At 44.8% G+C, this 19,826-nt stretch overlaps 3 protein-coding genes across 3 annotated transcripts; 2 read left to right on the top strand and 1 right to left on the bottom strand.

Moving 5' to 3' along the window:
- Positions 1–1,222: 1,222 nt before the first annotated feature.
- c1h6orf120 (chromosome 1 C6orf120 homolog) lies at positions 1,223–3,903 on the top strand. The gene is made up of 2 exons (XM_004065485.4): positions 1,223–1,336; positions 2,571–3,903. The coding sequence occupies exon 2, from the start codon at positions 2,605–2,607 to the stop codon at positions 3,163–3,165; it is 561 nt and encodes a 186-aa protein (XP_004065533.1). The 5' UTR covers positions 1,223–1,336; positions 2,571–2,604; the 3' UTR covers positions 3,166–3,903.
- Positions 3,750–4,717, bottom strand: mrpl21 (mitochondrial ribosomal protein L21). Its single transcript, XM_004065486.5, has one exon. It carries the CDS (start codon positions 4,715–4,717, stop codon positions 4,130–4,132), a length of 588 nt encoding a protein of 195 aa, XP_004065534.1. The 3' UTR covers positions 3,750–4,129.
- Positions 4,718–5,372: 655 nt separating this feature from the next.
- Positions 5,373–19,112, top strand: wipf2a (WAS/WASL interacting protein family, member 2a). The gene is made up of 8 exons (XM_023957896.2): positions 5,373–5,835; positions 8,298–8,440; positions 8,997–9,126; positions 9,510–9,653; positions 11,404–12,018; positions 13,814–14,050; positions 17,049–17,150; positions 17,484–19,112. Exons 2-8 carry the CDS (start codon positions 8,381–8,383, stop codon positions 17,525–17,527), a joined length of 1,332 nt encoding a protein of 443 aa, XP_023813664.1. The 5' UTR covers positions 5,373–5,835; positions 8,298–8,380; the 3' UTR covers positions 17,528–19,112.
- The last annotated feature ends 714 nt before the right edge of the window (positions 19,113–19,826 follow it).

Here is a 19,826-nt window from a genome sequence, read left to right as displayed (position 1 = left end):
GCTCCGTGTGATGCAATGAAATGTCTGTCATCCAAGTAAAATGTGATGTTTGGAAAATGGAAGCAGAGCTTTAGTAACGGATGTTTTCGTTTGATCAGAGGAGATGATTGGCTTCAGCCTCCGCGCTCAACGACACGCTGAAGCTGGAGCTTCACTTAGGTTTTATGCTACCAAAGAAAATGGAGTTTTATTTATTTTAAACATACACACAAAAATCTGAAACTTATGTGCGTTTTTTCTGTATTTTATTTCTGTAAATTATTCCGGTCAAAAAGATTCAGTGTTTTGTTCATAACACCAAAAGAAAAAGAAATCCAGATTTCAATTAAATCAATTAGATTTTAAATCAATTAGATTGTGTTTCCATAAAGTTTTTTTTTTCTTTTGTGTATTTATAACACACAAAAAAGGAAAAATCACTCCGAACACAGACCAAGTATGATTTTTAAAAGAAGCTTGACTCTTTTTCTTGTTAATGATTTCAAATTTTAGCAAATAGTTTGTTAATCAACAGCTGAAAATGGGGGGAAAAAAATAAGATGTGGAATTTGCAGCAGATTTTTTCTCTTTGGTTCATATCCAATAATTCCATATCAGCTCTTAAACATGAATGCATCTTTTTACAGTCTGGATTCTTCACATTTGGTCGTCTAAACCGTTTCATTTCTTTAAGTCCTGAGCTTTTTGTCTTTATGACATCCTCTGTATTCTGCTGTATGTGTGTGTTTTAAAATAAATGATTAAAAAATCCATTAAAACACATTTCCTTTGGTAACAAAATGAGGGATTTAGGAGAGCATCCAAATAGGAATGAAACCATTTTTTATAAAACATTAATCTGATTTCAGATTAAAAGTCCACATGGGTGACGCTGTCTGACAAAACATTAAAACGCTAATGTGCAGAGCGCCAATTCTTTCCATTAGATTTGAGGTCATAGGTGTGTTTTGACAGTCAGACATCAGCGGTCGTCCCTCAAACTGCTAAAATAGGGCCGGGTCAGTGTAAATACGGAAACAATTATGTTAAAATATCAAATAAGAATAAATGATCCCCTAACGACAGAAATTAATTTAAATAATAAATAAATGATTATGCATGTAGGATCAATAAGTAAGTCCAGTAATATAAAAATACATAATTACAATACGAATAATTGATACATTAAATCTAATAGTCCACTAACTTTACTTCAGGCCAGGTGTAATGTCATCGTTGTAGAACGATCGCCAGCCGGTAGGTGGCGCTCGAGCGCCGTCGCATGCTTGTGTCGTCACAGATTGGAAGTGAAGAAGTTCCACTTCAATGAAGATGCAGCCAAAGAGGCGACAGCTGTGTAAGTAAAGTCTCCGCCGCCTTTCACGACTCGTTTTAGGACAGACTAGCCAGTGTTCGAGCTTTAACTTTTCACGCGCCTCTTCCCTAAACTTTGTTTTACGTTTGTTTATGCCGGAAAAGTAACATTTAACGTGGCTGCGTTACAGTTAGCTCACAGTGTTTCAGCCCCGCTAACATGTTTGTTTCCTGATCGGTTGAACTTTTCCTGCTCTGAAAGCGTCACAGACGAGGTAACAGGTGCTAAAGGTCAACCCGAACTGGAATCGAGGCTGCTGTGGTTTGTTGTTTGCCGTTAACACGAAGACACTCGAATAGAAACTAAACGTGACTGCTGTGTGTTTGTTTGGACGCTGAGTGGGTCGGAGCCTCGCTGCCCCGAATCAAAGGTCAAAGGTCAGAGTCGACAGAGAGGAGGACGGGGGTTATTTTTACCTGCCGTGTGTGGACGTCAGATTCCTCTAAATCCATTTGTCCTCCAGAAACCAAACACCCAAAAGGAACTTTTGCCTCAGCAGCTGATGATGATGTTCTGATGATCCAAGCAGGAAACTACATGAGAAGTTATGACAACTTTGGGTCATGACCGGAATTCATTCCTGAACTTAAAAAAGGGGTTTAAAAGAATTTAAAAAAACATTTCTGTGTGGTTTTCAAAACTAAACAAACTTGGCCTTGATTTTCTGTTCCAGCAAGTGTTGCCCTAAAATAAGCCGTTTTCAGTTAACTGATGGTTGTAATTTAACTGTAATTTACATTCATTTAATCGCAGATTATTACAAGAACATCAAAAGAAAATGAAATCCATTAATGGTTTTTGATGAGTGGAGCTGGATTTTTGTAAAAAAAAAATAGAAAAGGGTTTAAAGGTTTGCCTACTCAATAAACTAATAAAAAGAAATATTAAATTGCTACACATTTTATGATGGAATGTCAAAAAGCTGCATTTTAATCTATTTTTTTATCTCTTTTTTTGACACAAAGAAAAAAACTAAGTTCAATTAAAATAAGTATTAAAGTAAATCTGCATGTAAACGGAGAGCTCTCAGCAGCTCAGAGGTGAATTTTTGATGAGCTCCTGCCGCTCTGCGGAAACTGAGTCCTAGAAAACGACACAAGTTTGTTGATTTTGGCTAAAAATGGCATCCGTGTAATTAAAAAACGGATCAGATGGGGGTCGGCGTGGGGCTTTAGAGCTTGGCGGTCTTCCTCGTTCAGCTCTTCTTCCGTTTCAGGCTGTCTGCTCGCTGCCTGACCGATGCCGCCACCATGATGCTGAGCTGCATCGCGTTGCTCGTTGCCCTCTCGCTGCCGCAGGCCGCCAGCTTCCTGGGTTCCTCGGAGGAGGAGGACGACGGCGGCGTCCCCGCGGAGTGGGCGCTGCTGCACGTGGTTCAGGGTCACATCGGCGCCGGGAACTACAGCTACCTGCGCCTCAACCACGACGGCAGAATCATCCTGCACATGAAGAGCCTGAAGGGGGACGCGGACCTGTACGTGTCGGACAAAACCCTGCACCCCAACTTTGACACCTACAGGCTGCAGTCCGTCACCTGCGGCCACGACGTGGTCGTGGTTCCCAGGGACTTCTCCAGGCCGGTGGGCATCGGGATTTACGGCCACCCGTCTTACCTGGAGAGCGAGTTTGAAATGCGGGTGTTCTATGATCAGACGGCACACCTGGACCCCTTCGATAAGGGCTCGCCTGACGACAAACAGAAGGAAAAGAAATCTGCACAAGCAGAAGAGGACGACTTCCAAGAAGAAGAGTCGATCTTTTGGACTATTTTAATCGGACTTCTAAAGATAATACTTGAAATTTTGTTCTGAAAATCTGTTTTTGGCTCAGGAGAAGAGACGGCTCAGTCTGGGATCTGTCCTGTTTTCTGTGGAAAGATCCGACCTTTGTGTTTTTATTCCCTCGGTTTTCATTTATAACTCCCGTTTAGGACTTTGCCGGATCACTGAGGTGATCAAAAGGCCTTTGTGTTCCCGCCTTGCTTCACTTCATTCTCTCCAGAGATGGAAAGTTTAGGTTTGGGGGCAACGACGGCCCCTGATCCCATCAAGTTTGAAGCATTTTCCTAAATTCAGAAAGTTTTTGTTTGGTCTTTAAGGAGAAAGCGGATCTGAGACGCTTCATGTTCACGGCAGACAGCCAGTGTGTTAGAATCAGATTTGTCGTAGCGAAGCGAGCCCTCTTTAGGAAAAGACTCCTGCTCTGCTTTGGGGGTGGATGTGAGGAGAAAAGATCTGTTAATCCCACTTAAAGCTTAGGTCACGTGATCCCAGGCGTGGTTACCTCTGTTAGTAAGACACCTTAAAATCACCAGGATCTGATAGCGTTCAAGCTGACAATGTTGATTTTCATCCTATTAATGTCATAGATTTACCCTCATGTTGACTCCAGCATCTCTTTTCTATTTGCCTGTTGAACAAGCAGATTTATTTTCTACCGTTTCAGTTTTCCAACGTATCACTGAGCAGAAATGTTCAACAGTGCCTTCTGTTCAGCTTTCCAGGGTAACGAATGAATGAGGTTTCAGAATAAAAGTCTTTTACATCGTTTGTCTTGTGGCGTTTCAGAGCTAAAGCCTCACAAGAAACGTGAAAACGACTCAGAACTTTCAGTCTCTGGACAACAAACTGAAGGATAATAAGCTCCAGACTGATCCTCAAATGTTAGAGCAAAAAAAAAAGCTTTTGTTTTAATATATTTTAAACTTTATGAGAAGGTTTACAAAGAGGATGATCACGTGATTCAGGGTCAGATGTCCAGTTTGACCCCCCCAGATCATGACAGATGTGGAGCCAGATCGATGCTGTTGATCCTCAGGACGGTCTGCGGCTGCACTATGATCCGTTTGCGCTGGTACCGGTGTCTCTTCCAGAACCGCATGTGGACTTTGGGCCAGGACTCAGTCTTCTCGATCACGGTGGCTTCGACCCTGGCCAGCTCCCTCCCCAGCAGGGGCCTCCCCACCAGCGTGAAGTCCTCCGCTCCCACCAGCAGCACCTTCTCCACGCGGATCCGCTCCCCGCACTCCGCGTCGATGTGGTTCTCGATCAGGATCAGGTCTTCGTTCGTGACCTTCCACTGGCGGCCGGCGAAATGGACCACAGCGAAGAGGCGGCCAAAGTCCTGGTTCTGGATCCGCCGGTTGACGGCGCTCACCACCGCGGCGTGCCGCCGCCGCCGCTCCTCCTCCGCCTCGACCGGGATCGGCTGGTCCGCCCAGGGAGGCCTGGACAGCGAGGTGCGGGGCAGGAGGTCCCCGCTCGCGGAACTCTGTGTTCGGAGGGCAGCAGGGACACAGAAAGAGGGTCTTCTTAGGGTCATGGACGTCCTCCACAGGCCCGTAACCCCTCTGCTCGCCGCCATCTTGACAGGAAGTGACAAGCCTTCACGGTGCGCATGCGCTGCATTCAGACCAAGATAGCTTTAAGAAACTTCAGAAATTGTACACTTAAAAAAACTTTTATTAAAGCTCTTTTGAAAACAAAACAACATTAATCCTGGAAATCAATCTTTAATTTATTAAACTTCAAAAAAAGTACAGTGAAAATATTTTAAGATTTGTCAACCAAAGGGGTTACATGATGTTTAAGGGCCATTGACTGTACAAGAGAACTCTTATACAGTCCATAGTAGGGGCCAACAGTGTTTGTCCCTTTGTGCCCCCTCCAGGCTTCTAGATCCTTAACCCCCACACCCCAAAACATCCCGCATAGGTGAACCGGTGACTGTGAGGAGCAAGGCTGATTGTCCAGCCTATGATATCTGATAGAGTCCTTTAATCCCTTTTACCGTGACCTAAATTAAAAGGTTATTTATTACAGTGAAATTTACAACTACAGGTAAAAGTTATCAAACCTAATGGTTTTACATATACTTGTTTCCCATTTCAGAATTAGAAAATAATGCAAACATAATCCAATGCTATAATTTACTTAAATCTATGCTAATAAATGACCAACTGGATAATTGTTTTCTCATTTTAGGAAAAAAGAGTTACGATTTCCGATTACATATGAACGCAGCACCAAAATTGCCTCCATTTTGAGCCGTTTCGCTGGTTTCCGGGTTTCCGAGAACAGACCGATAAAAAAACGGTGTCAGCGGGAAGGATGGCTCTGCCTGCGAGTCAGGAGTGCGGATGAAGTTTTCCTAGACACCGTACATTGCGTGGAAGTGTCAGTCAGACGCCTTAAGTGCGGGTTTTGTTTAATGTTGTTACCGCTCGGCTAGCCGTTTGACAGCACAGCAGTAAACAAGCTCTGCGCTAAAGCAGCTAACCCACCGCGGCTAGTTTCTGGTCAACCGACCGCAGCTCGCTAATGTTAGCTGCCTAACCTGTATGTGTACCTAAAGCGTCACGTCAACGCGTCTCGTTCTGTTTGCTTCTCTGTCGTCGAACTGCTTTGACGAAGGACTGCCGTCGACCACCGACCATTCATGTTGTTCTGGAGGACAAAACTACCGAAGCTCGTCAAGTCGGGGTGAGTTACGAACCGAGCCGGGAAGCTAACCGAACTCCACCTAAGTTTCTGCTAGCTTAACGCCAGGTATGTTATTGCTTCACCTGGGAGCGGCGGCACAACCTGCCTCGGCCCGACTAGTTTAACGGACTTTTATGGCAGAAATTGTGGATGTATTTCCCGCAGCTGGAAGCTTCTGTTCTCCTCCTGGACATTCAGACTGATCCCCCACTTTTTTTTTCTTGCTTCAAACAGCTCAGTTTCAGATCCCAGAAATCACTTTTAGGGGCCAAAAACTCTAATCCACCGCTGTGTTCTAATTACGTCTTAAGTAGGTATTTTATGAGATTGTTACTGCGCATGACAACCTTTCTCGCCTGTTTCTACCAGGAAGAAGAAGCTGTTTGTTGAAGTCTGTAAATAGGAGTTCTGTTTGGTGTCACCCCAATGACTGATCACTTGTTGCTCATGAAAGAAGCATCAATCTCTCCTTTTTGGTCTAAAACTACCTTTTGATTATTGGTTTTTGTGTTTTATCTAAATATTTATGTCTGTAAGCATGCAGAGTAAATGAGGAAGCTTTCAGGAAAGTGTCAGTCCCACAGAGCGGTCCCTGTTTGGGGTTGGAGGGCCCCTCCAGGGCCCAGAAGCAGCCGCCTGTATTTCCCTAACCACTAAAGCATCCCACTTCCTCATCCAGCCTTCCCTCCCCAGCTGTGTTTCTGACTTTCTCCTGTTGGACGGGGAGGAAAGTTCATCACGCCTTGCTTTGCTTTAACGCCGTTCTGCTTTGATCCTGATGGGAAAAGGGGGATTATGGGCTAAAGGTGAAGAAAGTTTGTGCTGACGGAGAATTAACTGCTGTCTAACAGATTAAAAAGGACAGACACTAAACAATATAGAGATCAGATAACATCAGCCATCTTATTAGGATTTACAGGATACCAAAGTTCTTATTTTACCACTTAAAATATGGATGTTTTTGTCCCAATAACTGCAATTTTGGCTCACAGAGCAGCTTTGGGAGCAGTCACGAGCCTTCCAGTATCTGCTTACATGTTTTCTTTTACACGTAACTGAATGAATGATCTGGCCTGGTGAGATTCCAGCGATTTCTCTGCTCCAAAGCTGCCTCACGTTATCAGCCGTCAAAGGGTCCAGGGACATCAGACGCTCTCTCAGGACCGTTTTCCATGTTTCTGCTCACAAGTAGATGATCCTTCTTTTAGCTCTTTGTTAAATGTTTAGAATAAATGGCAGAATAACTAAATCTTTCCTATAGAAGAGTTATTTTTAATCCTCACAATCGTTGCATAGTCGATAATTGGTGATGTAAATCAGGTTTTAGTGTATTTTTATGACTTTATGGCTGACGGTAAATGTGGAGCAGTTCTGCTGGTTTTATGATCGTTATGCTTTTGACTTTGTCCCTGCAGTGGTTCTCCCTAACTAGTCAAGAAAGTTATACATCCTTTAAGAAGTAAACATGTTTTTAGTAAATGTATTCATCAAATAGCACAAAGGTTGTTTTTTTTACGGTTAAAAACTATAGAAATGAGAGGAAAACCATAAAAACTCAGATTAGGGACTGTTTCTATAGCATCCAGTTAATCAGCACTTTTGTTGTCTGACCAACACTTTGTGCCTTTTTGTTGGATGATTTTGTGGCTGTTGGCTCAAAATGAAAATGATGCCTAAAGCCCAGCATCTTCATCCAGAGTCTTCATCGTGTCTGCACCTCATGTGGATCCACAGCTGCACAGAAACGATGCTGCTCGTTTCCCAGTCCTGGTTACGCATTGATCTGATATCATTAATCAATGCTTTTAACTGATTAACTAAAGAAGCTGCAGAATTTCCTCCTAAAATGATTAGTTTGTTATTCAATGTTAAGTAACTAAACAGTGACTTCAAAAATAAGATCAATATTGAAATGAGCTTTAACTGCTTTTGGGTTTTTCATTCTGTTGATTGTATCTCCCATCATAACCTTTAATGACTTCAAAAATAGATTTAGACTGAAACTCCTCTCAACTCAAAGTCCTCGGGGGAAGCTGTCAGTTGAACTTCTTTATTGTGAATAAACCTGGGGGGGCACTAAACCACCTCCCAGGTTTACTGAAGCAGTCCAGTGCTGCATTATTTTGACCGGTCAAATAGAGTAAAAAACACCAATGAAAGATTCCTGATGGTGTTTGGTCCTCAGGAATAAATGTAAAGATGTTTTTTGTTGTCATGATGACGCTTTGCTTTTGTAAAGTGTAAAAGTGCGTCTGCAGGTGTGACGGTCACAGGTGAGCCTCAGAACACAAATGGCTCTCACCTGAATTCACATAACCAGTTGACGCTGCTCCTTCCTGCTGGTCTGTCAGCATTACTGAGGAGGCCGTTCACCTGAGCGGCTCACTGTTGAAGAGTTTCACTTCCTGTTATGTTGAAGAAAACTTTATTGAAACGTACGGTTCTCCACAAATGTCTTTCAGGAGTTGGTGTGCGTCGACCCACTGCTCACAGTGAAGTTGCTGGCCTTGACGTCGTGTAGAAAAAGTGCCATACGAGGGTCAGGATGCCTATTCCTCCCCCACCTCCTCCACCTGGACCCCCACCTCCCCCAGCTTTCAATGAGGTTTCTGTTTGTCTTTATTCACTTGATGTTTTTCTAGTCCTCATCATACGCCCCCATTTATTGCCAAATAATAAAAAATACTTTTCTTGGCGAAGCTATGACCATTGACTGTATATGAGAACTGGACTGAGTGACGCCCCCCCCCCCCCCCCCCTTTGCATTCCAAATAGGAAGTACCTGCTGGCTCCAAAGTCCCATAGACTTCTATAGATAAATAAACCCTCTCTAACTCAGTTAATCTATTGGTCTATTTTTTTAACATCTTCTTGATAATCCTCATTTTTTTATGACATTTTTTCTGTAGTTTAAGTCGTTGAAGTTATAAAGGACCAATCCGATGCCTTAATAAAAGTAGGTGGAGCCTACGGATGATGTCACACTCAGTCCAGTCCTGATAGACAGTCAATGGATGAGCCTGATGGAGATGGCGTCCTGCGGCGCAGCGTCTCCATGAGCATCAGGAAAGTTAAATAAGTCCAGAGTTTGTGCGGAGCGCCGTGTTGTCACGGGTTATCCCGTCTCAAAGATGTGACTATATGTTGACCTCCCCCCACAGGCCAACAACAACCCCCCCAAGCTGAATCAGGGCGGGGCCAAAGGCAGAGGAGCGCTGCTGTCGGACATCCACAAAGGCGCCAAGCTAAAGAAGGTGGTGGTGAATGACCGCAGCGCCCCGATTATAGAGAGTGAGTGGCAGCAAACGCAGAATGCATGCTGCAATATTGGTGATTATTATGGGATTGTGTAAAACAGCTGATTATTTGCCAATAAAGGGATCTCCATTTCTCTACATGTGTTTGAGTTAAACCTTTTAAAACATCGCAAAACAGAACAGATGGAATTCAATTCAATTCAATCTTATTTGTATAGCCCAAAATCACAACAGTCGTAATAACATCTTAATTTTTTTATAAACAAGTGCTCTTTAAATTCAATTTTTGCTGCTTTTGTCCAAAAGTTTGAAAATGTTTGTACGTTTTTGGTTTAAAAACAGGTTTTCTGTTTTACATTCCTGATTTGAAAACCTGTAATTTTCTGGAATTCGTTGACCTTATTTCTGCTTTGTCAGAATCTGGCGGTGGTGGCAGCGGAGGAGGAGGAGGAGGAGGAGGAGGAGGAGGAGGGAGCAGTGGTGGAGGTTTTGGAGGTGGAGGACCAATGGGAATGGGAGGACTTTTTCAAGGAGGTGTGCCTAAATTACGGCCCGTTGGAGGTAAAGATCGTGATCTTTTCTTTCCCCTTTTCAGACCCGTTTTTCAGATTTAGATTGAGGTTTTCTTTGAGTTAACGGCGTCTCCTGAAGGTTAAGATGAGTCTCATAAATACTTCAAATGCTGATTCACAAGGTCGACACGATTCAAGTGTCTTTGGGAAAAAAAAAAACATTGTTTGGTTCTAAAAAGGCTTCTTATAGTTAGACATTTGAATGACTGACAAAGTATCAACTTTATTAGTTAAACATATAGATTATGTTCAGAAAAAGTTGCAAAAGAACATTTTTTTTGTTTAAAAAAACTTAAACCTAAAGATTTTATAAATTTATATTACATCTCATAAGTAGAGACTTGAAAGTTTGTCATCAGTCACTAATAATCTGTTTTCCTCTGATTTGTAGTTTAGTTTTTGTGTTTTTATAGTTTGTAGTTTCCTTATGATTGTCCTAAGTCAAAAGGTTCTTTACATTTTAGTTTTAATGAAAGAAATCATGAAGTCCTGCCTGAAAATCTCAAATCTACATCAAACGCTGGATTATTTTTCTTTGAAAGCCTCTTTTTTTTCTTGAGAAGTTATTTCCAGCGGCTCTGGCGCATGAAGAGCTTAAATTATGAATGAAAACGGTTATTTTTACTCAACGTCAATATAAAATATTCATTGTTAAAGTCTGGTGCTTAAAGGGAACTTTGCAGCTTTAATTCCTTTCGTTTGCGTTTGTTTTGTCTGAACGTTAAAAGAAAATGTACAGAAATGAAAATCCAGACTGAAAATGGCGGTGAAAGTAATACTGCATTCAGGTAATGCTGCGTTCTCAGCGGGTTTGAGCGACACTTTCTGTGAAAAGTCCATGTAAACAGACGTGTATGTGCAGTTTGGGGTTCCACGTTCAAAACCCGTTCGTCCGCGCGTCATTACCCAAGTTTCTCAGTCCGTGTTAAAGTTCCAGGAACAAAACGTGTGGCGACTGGGCGCATCAGTTGACCTTTGTCCAATCAGGACTCTGGATTGGGAGAGACGTATGGATCCTTGTCAAACATGGAAGTGCCAACCGGTTGAATGAAGGAGAAAGGAATAATTGCGGCTTGTGTCCGGCTGGAATTCTACGACACCAAAGCTTCACCCGACTCCCTAACTCCTGAAACTATTCAGTGCAGGACTACGAATTAAAAGCAATTCAGACACCATGTTTTTTTTTTTAAGGGTGAATATGACATCATCGATTTCATGAAGTTAAAATCTCATTGAGCGTTTTGCTCATAAATGAGTCCACTGTCTTATGAAGATTAAAACATTGATGGTTTAAAAAAAAAAAATTAAATACTAATTTCTGGCAAAAACTGTTCAAACGCAATGCATTGTGGTCTATATTTGCCTATCTAGTGAGCATCGATGCTCATTGGTTTTTCGCAGAAATTTCTAGGGCACTTGGTTTTTGGAAGTGTAGATTCGGACAGGACTGGAAAATGGCAAACGCCCTATGAAGTGAGCAGGGAAGGAATTGGGACACAGACTAAACCCTAAAATATGGGAATAGAGCTGCGAAAGAGAAAACCTGGAGAGAGATTCACCAGATTTAAACCGCTTTGACATTTCACACCAAGACTCCTCCAACTGTAGGTCCATGCTCTACCAACGAGTAGTCCCGTACGAACACTACATGTGTTCAAAAACCCACGTTCAGCCCACTGGAAGCTCCGCCTCTCTGTGTTTGATGTCTGCATGATTCTCCGCCTCTCTCCTCCTCCCAGACGGTCCGGTTGTTGGTTCCCTCGGCAGATCCGCCCTCAAGCCGCCGGGATCCCGGCCTGCTGCTCCTCGCCCCCCCACGGGTCGCTCCAGCTCCCCCACCCCGCCCAACAGGCCCTCTTCGTCGGAGCCCCAGCGGTCGCACCGCCCCTCCCTGCCAGACATCTCCCACTCCCACAACAGCAGCTCCTCCGGCGGGATGAAGCACAGCACATCTGCCCCGCCGCCCCCTCCCCCCTTCAACAGAGGAAACCGCGGCAACGCTCCGCAAGCGCCTGCTTCAAGAGAGAAACCCCTCCCACCAACGCCGCAAAGAGCTCCCGCGCCGTCAAGTACGGCGAGGCCCCCGTCGTCCTCGAGCAGACCGCAGCCCAGCGGCTCTCACGCTCCTCCCCCTCCTCCCCCTTACAGACCTCACCTGTCAGGTGGGGTCTCCAACGGGCCCTCCGACGTGGATGGAGGGGGGGCCCCTGAGCTCCCGCGGAGACACAACTCGCTGCGTAAGAAGCACTCATCAGGGGGGCGGAGTCAAGCCCCACCGCCCCCTCCTTCTCCATCCTCCCAGCAGGGCAGCCGGCCACCGCCGCCCGCCAGAGAACCACCTGGACGCAGAGCAGGTATGAACGTGGTCTCACACACGCACACACACACACACACACACACACACGCACACAGATGCTACAGCTGGCAGTCGAGCGGTTTCTGACGTCTGGATTTTTGAAGAGATCAACAGTTTTCTTACATTTAGCTGCATATATAGCATCTTCATCACATGACCCCCCCCCCACACACACACACACACATCCAGACAACAACCATCTGATTTCCTCTGTTATTCACATTTGTCGAGGGACTCTTTGCCTCCAGGTTGTCGTAGAAACGCGGCCTCAGTTCCATCCGGCGTGGAAACGTTTGTAACTCCAAACTCGCCAAACTGGAACTGACGTGTTGCCTGCGTGTAATGGGCCAACAAACGATTCTCCAGGTTCCTCTGCATTCCTGAAGTTTTCTGGAATATTCCAGCTTTCCTCTTCTCTCATTCTGCCTCCAGCTGACATCAAACTGCAGCTGCTGATCAGCTGGTTTTGTAAAATCAAAGTTTGAACCCTGGAAACGGTTCAGTTTAGTGGATTTATTTGTTTGTTTTTCCTGATCTCTGGAAACAGGATTAGGTTATGAGTCACAACCATTGACTGTATCAGAGAGCTGGACTGAGTGTGACGTCATCCATAGAAAATTGTTTACTTTCTCCTCAAACCAAATTAAGTCAATTCAGTCACCATGTTTGAGTCTGATGACATCAGTAAGCAGTGATTGGTCCGAGCCGGTCTGAGTTTCTATGGTGACCACTGTTACCAGCTTGCTGGAAGGCCACGCCCCTTCTACTTGATGGCAGACTACAGAAAATCTGTCAGTCGCTTTGAAAGTTCCGCCTACGTTTACTGGAGCATCTGATTGGCCAGTTTATGATTTAAATAACTTGAACTACAGAAAAGAATCACGAAAAAGGGGAATAATAGAGATGATTTTAAAGGGGTCAGACCCTGAATGGTTCTTCTGACCAACAAAACCGAGTAACAGCTGTTTGGTTCTCAATAGACGTCTACGAGATTTTAGCGGCTACTTCCTGTTTGGAACGCCAGGGGGGCGGGGCCACCCAGTCCAGTTCTCACACACAGTCAGACTGACTTGATCTGTATTGACATCACTTTTATGTCTAACAGACCCCCTAAGATTGAATAAATCCCAAAAGACGTTTTCTAATTCAGATTAAAGTATTTTTCTTCTGTTGACAGACGTCGTGTCATCTGCCACTTCTCAGTGTTAAATTGGGACGTTGCTTTTTATTACCAGAACATTAATTATCCGTTTCTAGAATGATCCCTTTTTTATTTTTATTAAGAATTTACAGCAGAAAAATTCTGAATTACAATTATTATTTCCTTTTGATAAATAAAATACTTTTTAAGTCAAAGAAACAAAATCTGCCAGCAGCACCAATTTATACACGAATACAACAGTAAATATGTGACAACAATTATTAAAATATAAACCCCCCAAGGATTAAACTGACTCTACCAAACTGTCAGTATCCTTCCAAACCCAGATACTTAAGCTCCTCCCCCTTGGCGTTTTCAAAGAAAGTAAAATACAATGACATAAATTCGTCCAGAATGAATCAGCTATGAATAAGTGATTGATGTGTCTTTAGTTTCATCAGGTCTCTGGTCCTGATGGAGGCTGTTCCACTGGGGAGGAGCTTACACCTCCTTTTTAAAAAAGCATTGGTCGCAGCTCCTGTCCCAGAAAACCAAAGCGAGCCTTTCAGCGGTCCGGTTCCCCTCTCAGAGAAAGTGTTCTTCCACTCTTCAGATTCTAATCCTGAACTTTTTTCTTTTTTCCTGGTCACAGTCCCCCCGGCCCCCCCTCCCAGCTCTCGGAACGGCGGTCGTGATGCCCCTCCTCCCCCGCCTCCGTATCGTGGCCACAGCTCTGGAGGCTCAGAGCCCCAGATCCGGGTGGGGAAGCCTCCTCCCCCCGTCTCCTCCTCAGCTCCACCATCTACCAGAACGCCAGCGGGGCCGCCCCCTCCTCCTCCACCCATCCGCAACGGTCACTCCAGCTCCTCCTCTTCTAGACCAAACACAGGTGAGTCCCGCCTCCATCCCTCCGTCCACGTGGCGTTGGGGACACGGAAAGCAGGAATGGATTCTTCCGTTTTTCCCACGACTTCATCAAAGGCGAATCTGTGTGAAAATGGCTGCTGCTGTTCTTCAGTGGAACTAGTTTGTTTAGGATTTTTCTGTGATGCAGGCGGCTGTTCAAAGATAAGCAAACCACCTCCTGCTCGTATGCAAAACGGCGCTTTGTTTCCTGATTACCAGGAACGCTCTTCCACGAGTCTCCAGGCCGACACGCCATGAAGCTCAGGAGATGAACCGCCACCGAGTCGTTTTGACCCTGAGACTGAAATGTCAACAAATTCCCCCTAAACGAACAAACAAAATCTGAATTTTTTATCTCAGTAGACAAAAATATTGATTTGTTCACTCATTAACATTATTGCATCTCTTGAAGACTATTTACAGTAAAAAAAACAGAAACAAATAGTTTCTGAAATGAGGACAAAGTTAAACCAAAGAAAATTGATTTGAAACCAAAGACTCAGTGTTGGATTTTAGCCGTAAGCTGAGCTGCTGCGTTTCTGAAACTGGACTTTTGCGTAGAAACCTTCATTTCTTTGCATGTCTCTGCTTCAACTGGCTGAACGTTTCAGTTTTCAGGCAGACGAATCTCTGCTTAGCATCGGCAGAAGCCGGTCTCATTTCCACGTTACCCCGGCGTTTGTTTCCGTCTTGTGTTGAGGATTGAAACAAAGGTGGCGTTTCCTCCAGAGGGGGACGCTGCAGGAACCCCTCCCCTCCCAGCCGCGCCCACGGCGTGCGGATTTGATGGTCCTGCAGTCACTCCAAACGCTCACCTGTTAAGATTCTTCGATGCTTTCATATTTACATGTAGTGTCAGACTTGAAGGTCGACTGCGCAGCCTGTCTGCACGCCCTCTATGCGCAGTCTTTCCGTCTCTGAGACGCTGTCAGGCATTTGTCTGCGTCTGAATGTGTTTGTAGTTTAAATGTGGCTGTTGGCCATTCCAATTCAATGCTGTTTCTTTCATTTTGTAATAACTTATAAATAAACTTCCTAAATGTCTGGAAGTCTGAAATACAATTTATCCTTAAATCCAGATTAAGTTTAAAAAAAAGAAACCCTGGAATCTCTGGCTGGAAATGATTCCTTTGTGATCCAACACAAAATAAACTGTAAACCAGATTTCATCATGAAGAACTGTTGGATCAGACTCTCATGTTTGCGTTTGTTGTGCTTCATGACAGCAAGGTTAGAGCTGCTGTCACACTAACCCAGTGCATCATGGGAGATGTAGTGGAATAGTGCAGAAGCCGGACAGACTCGTGTCTTTAAGCTTCATTATTTCATACACTTTTTGCTCCATTTGACACCGGATGCTGCAAGATGCTACACAGCTGAACGCCACCGTTGGCGGTTCTTTTAGTTGTAAGTGAGAGACTTTCAGGAAGTGAAGTATTGAGCCACGTCTGATTGGTCAGACTGATTACATATTTATAAAACCTCCTAGACCAGGGGTCGGCAACCGACGTCTCCTGGGCCGCACGTGGCTCTTTCATGCTTGAGCTGCGTGTTTTTGTAAAATAACTATCATGTTCTACGATTGTCGTGGTGCCTTTAACACACTCGGGTAGCGCGAACTGTCAGGAGGAAGGGAGCAGCGTGAACGCGTGGAGGGGGCGTGTCTGCAGCTGTGAACGCGGACCAGAGTCTGTTATGGGATGGAAAGTTTTCCTGGAAAGAAAGTTAGTGGCGATCTCGTAGCGGACACGAGCGGCAAAAAAAGCCTTTTTTCCCCCTTAGACTAAAACCACCCATTTCCGTGTAAAATTAATTACATTTGCGTTTGTGCACCCTAATATCCTGTCAACTTGCTGCTACGATGACCGTATGTTTCGCTGTCTGTGTAGAACATGCTGGAGAGGGGGAAAACAACAAACAGGTAGAGAGGCGGGGGCGGGGCTTAGATTCACCACTTATGATTCCAGATGCGAAACAAACTAACAGCTGCTTCATCCATAAAATTAATATAATTTATTGGGTTGACTGAATTTACAGAAAAAAATAAATAGGAGTCTGCATCAAAGTGAATCTGTTTCCATTATCTTAACTCTGGTTGTTTGACAGACAGAAACGTCTGTTTAAGGTTGTGGAAAATGGACAAAAGATCAAAGGAAACATCACGCTCATAAAGGATAAAAATTATTAAAATCAATAATTAAATAATCATTCTGAAAACATTTTGAATCAATACAAGTATTGCTAGATGAACTATGGCGATATGTCTGCAAAAACATTTTTCTAACACCCCTACTGTTGCGGCTCCCTGTGCTTTCATTTCTGTGGGAAACTGATCCAAATGTCTCTTTGAGAGGTACAGGATGCTGACCCCTGACCTAGACTGATTGGTGGAGACAGTTTAAGGGGGAATTTTCCAAAAACAGAGCAAGCTTAGTCGTGGTGGAGTCGTTTCTGGAATAGAAATCAAATAAACATTCATTCACTCATCCACCTCCTAATTCGTTTGTTCCCTGTTGGGGTCAAGGGGCTGCTGGAGCCTATCCCAGCCCCCTCCGGGCGAAGGCAGGGTCATCCTGGACCAGTCTGTCACAGTCAAACACAAAAGTCTTGTCTAATCTTTCACAATCTCTGGGTGAAGCCTGGTTCTGTTTGGATGAGCACAGAGCTGATGTTCTGGTGGTGGGAAATGTTCTTAGATATTTCTGACGCCACACGGGATGAAGAACTCTGCTTTAGACTAGGGGTGTTGGAAAAATCAGTCCACCGATATATTGAGATACTTCATTTGGCAATATTTGCATCGGTTCAAAATGCTGACGGGACGATAATTATTTGATTTTTTTCTGAGAGTCCTTCAGCGTCTGACTCTGTTTTCCATCTAATCCTCGTTAAAACCTCATCATTTTTCTGAATAAATCTGCTGAGTCAGCTCTGTTTTCTGTTACTTAATGTGTTTTTTTTTGTTTGTTTTCCTTCTTCAGATGAATTCGAAGCCAAGTTTGTTTTTCACCCAATTGAAGAGCTGCCTCCTCCGGATGACTACAAGCCCTTCAGCAAGGTCTACCCCAGCAAAAGCAACAAAGGTACGAGTCCCGCCGCCGCCCAGTCGGGTTTTGATGAAAGGAATCGGATGAATCTGAAGCTCCGCCCCCTGACCTGGTCTCCAGCTGTCTCTGCACTGCTTTCTACTGTTTTGCTGAATCAGATGTCTCCTCCCTCTGAACACACCTTGTCCAGGTAAATGGCAGGAAGTAGTAGTGCAGGGAGGGCTGGAGACCAGGCAGGGTGGTGGGACTCATGAACCACATGAAGGATGGCTGCTTCCATCATGAACCATTCAGGCGCCGCCCTTTTTTTTTTTTTAAATTTTGGGCCGGTTGACCAGCAGTGACCTCCGTCTTTTGTTCCGCCCCCAGCTATGCTACGAGGAGCCCCTCCGGCGCCGCCGGTCATGAGGTGAACAGACCGGAGCTCAGGACTGTACTCCACGGCGGGTGGAGGAGGGCGGGTAAAGAAACGCTCAGATTAGACATTCCTTACACTAACACTAAAGCAGCAGCCGGACGCTGGGCGCCCAACAGCACGCCGACGTTTGATGCCCCGTACCTGGACGGGAAAACGAGGAGCCCGCTCCACCTCAGCGACCCCGCCGGCTGACGGGATGCCAAGAAATTCCTTTTTGTACTTCAGGTCCAAACTCCAAACACACTTCCTGATCTGTGCGTCATTCCAGCTGTTTTGATAACCTGATTCTTTGCTTTTTGTTCATGAAAAGAACTTTTTGTGATCCATTTGTTTTATTTTTTTTGTGTCAACCTTGATGTTTGTGGGGGAAAATAATCAACACTACGAATTTCCAGCAGACTAACTCGGTCCGGTCTTTCTCCAGACGTTCTGGTGGTTTTGGTTGATCCGGTCTGGTTGCCGACCGTCAGGGAAGCTGCAGCCGACTCGCTGGTTTTGTTTTTTTCTTTTTCTTCTGTGTGCCAAACGCAGCGGAGTCCCGTGAACGGTGACGACGGCTTCGTGTTCCTGATTTTTGAGTTTCTCTCGATGGTGGACGAAGCGTTGAGTTGGGAAGTGTTTTTTTTTATTTTACATTTGGAGAGGGAACGTTTCCTGTTAACTGACATTTGTTGAACTGCTAAAGCAACACTGTGCTGAATCCAGACTTGATTCACTTTGATGTAAGACCGAGAACTGATTTAAAAAAAGCAAAGAATGTTCTCCGTTTCTGCAGAGCTGCAGCTGATGAGTCTGTGATTCAGCTGCAGATCTTCAGAGAACTTCACTACATTCGCAGACGCCTTGAGGAAGCCGAGTGCTGCTGGAGGAAGATTCAGGAGGATGATAGATTGCTATGCAAAGGATGAGTTTGTGTTGATTGTAGAGAAAACAGGTTAAAAAAAACACTTAAGTGCCACAGAAACTGGTAAGGAATAGATGGATGTTTATTTTTCAGAAGCCACACTATGACACTAATCATATCCACTCTGAAAGATGCTGTTTGGGGTCAGTTTGCTTCTTCTCAGTGACGCAGCGCCTCCTGCTGGTCGATGCCTTACATCGCTCTGTCGTCTCTCGGTGGTACCAGTGCTTTTATATATTTTTGTTTTTTTCAGGGGGAATATGGTGACAAAGTAAATAAGAAATGACTCTATATGAAGATGCAATAAACATTGTATATTTACACTAAGAAATATGGTAATCATAGTTATTGTTCTATTTTTATGTTGTATAAAGTTTGTAAAATAGGAAAGAAGAGATGATTAAGACTTATTGATGGTCCAGTTTAGTTTGGACGCTCCGCTCCGCATGTTTGGGTGAAAAAGCAGCAGGGATGGACGAGAGGCTGTTTTCAGAAATCTGATGGACGGTGGGCGAAGAACGACGACACTAACGGGCCGAGCATCCGTTCACCTCCACGCCGCCTCACCGCTCACTTTGGTGTCCTCCAGCAGGAACCCCGTGGACGTTTCATGTTGATCAGTTTTATCACTCGAAATAATTTCAAATAAACTTTGTCCTGTTGAGGGGGGAAAGGGTGTCTGACTCGTGGCCTCTTTATTGATGTCGGCCTATGATGTTTTGTGTGTTGAAAACAGTCTTCTCATGAACAACCTCATTAATGCCTAATTTTGTGCATTTATCCATCCATCCATCCATCCATCTTCCTCCGCTTATCCAGGATCGGGTCGTGGGGCAGCAGTCTAAGCAGAGATGCCCAGACTTCCCTGGCCCCAGCCACTTCCTCCAGCTCCTCTGGGGGACCCCGAGGCGTTCCCAGGCCAGCTGACAGACATAGTCTCTCCAGCATGTCCTGGGTCTTTCCCGGGGCCTCCGCCCAGTGGGACATGCCCGGAACTCCTCACAGGGAGGCATCCGGACTAGATGGGGCTCACAGACGAGCGCCTGGTGACCGGGACTCTTCCCACGGGCCCCGGTCAGGCACAGCCCGAAGGAGCGACGTGGGACCACTCTCCCATGGGCCCACCACCCATAGGAGACCTCAAAAGGGGTCGGTGCAATGTGGTTTGTGTGGCAGTCGAGGGCGGGTGCCTCTGCGGCCCAAACCCTGGTCATGGAACTTGGCTTTGTGCATTTATACTGCTACAAATCATTTCAATGAAATGGTATGTGACCATGTGACACAGGAAAAAGCAAACTGACAAGGTTTTCAGGCAAACTCGTGGAGTTTTCACCCTTTCCAGAAAATTCTGTTTTATTTTGTCGTGAAAGTTTATTCTTTTGGGCATAAA

Source organism: Oryzias latipes, chromosome 1, assembly GCF_053564925.1.
Source record: "Oryzias latipes strain Hd-rR chromosome 1, Olatipes_Hd-rR_3.1".
Classification (NCBI taxonomy): Eukaryota; Metazoa; Chordata; class Actinopteri; order Beloniformes; family Adrianichthyidae; genus Oryzias; species Oryzias latipes.
This window is presented reverse-complemented; position numbering and strand designations above follow the sequence as displayed.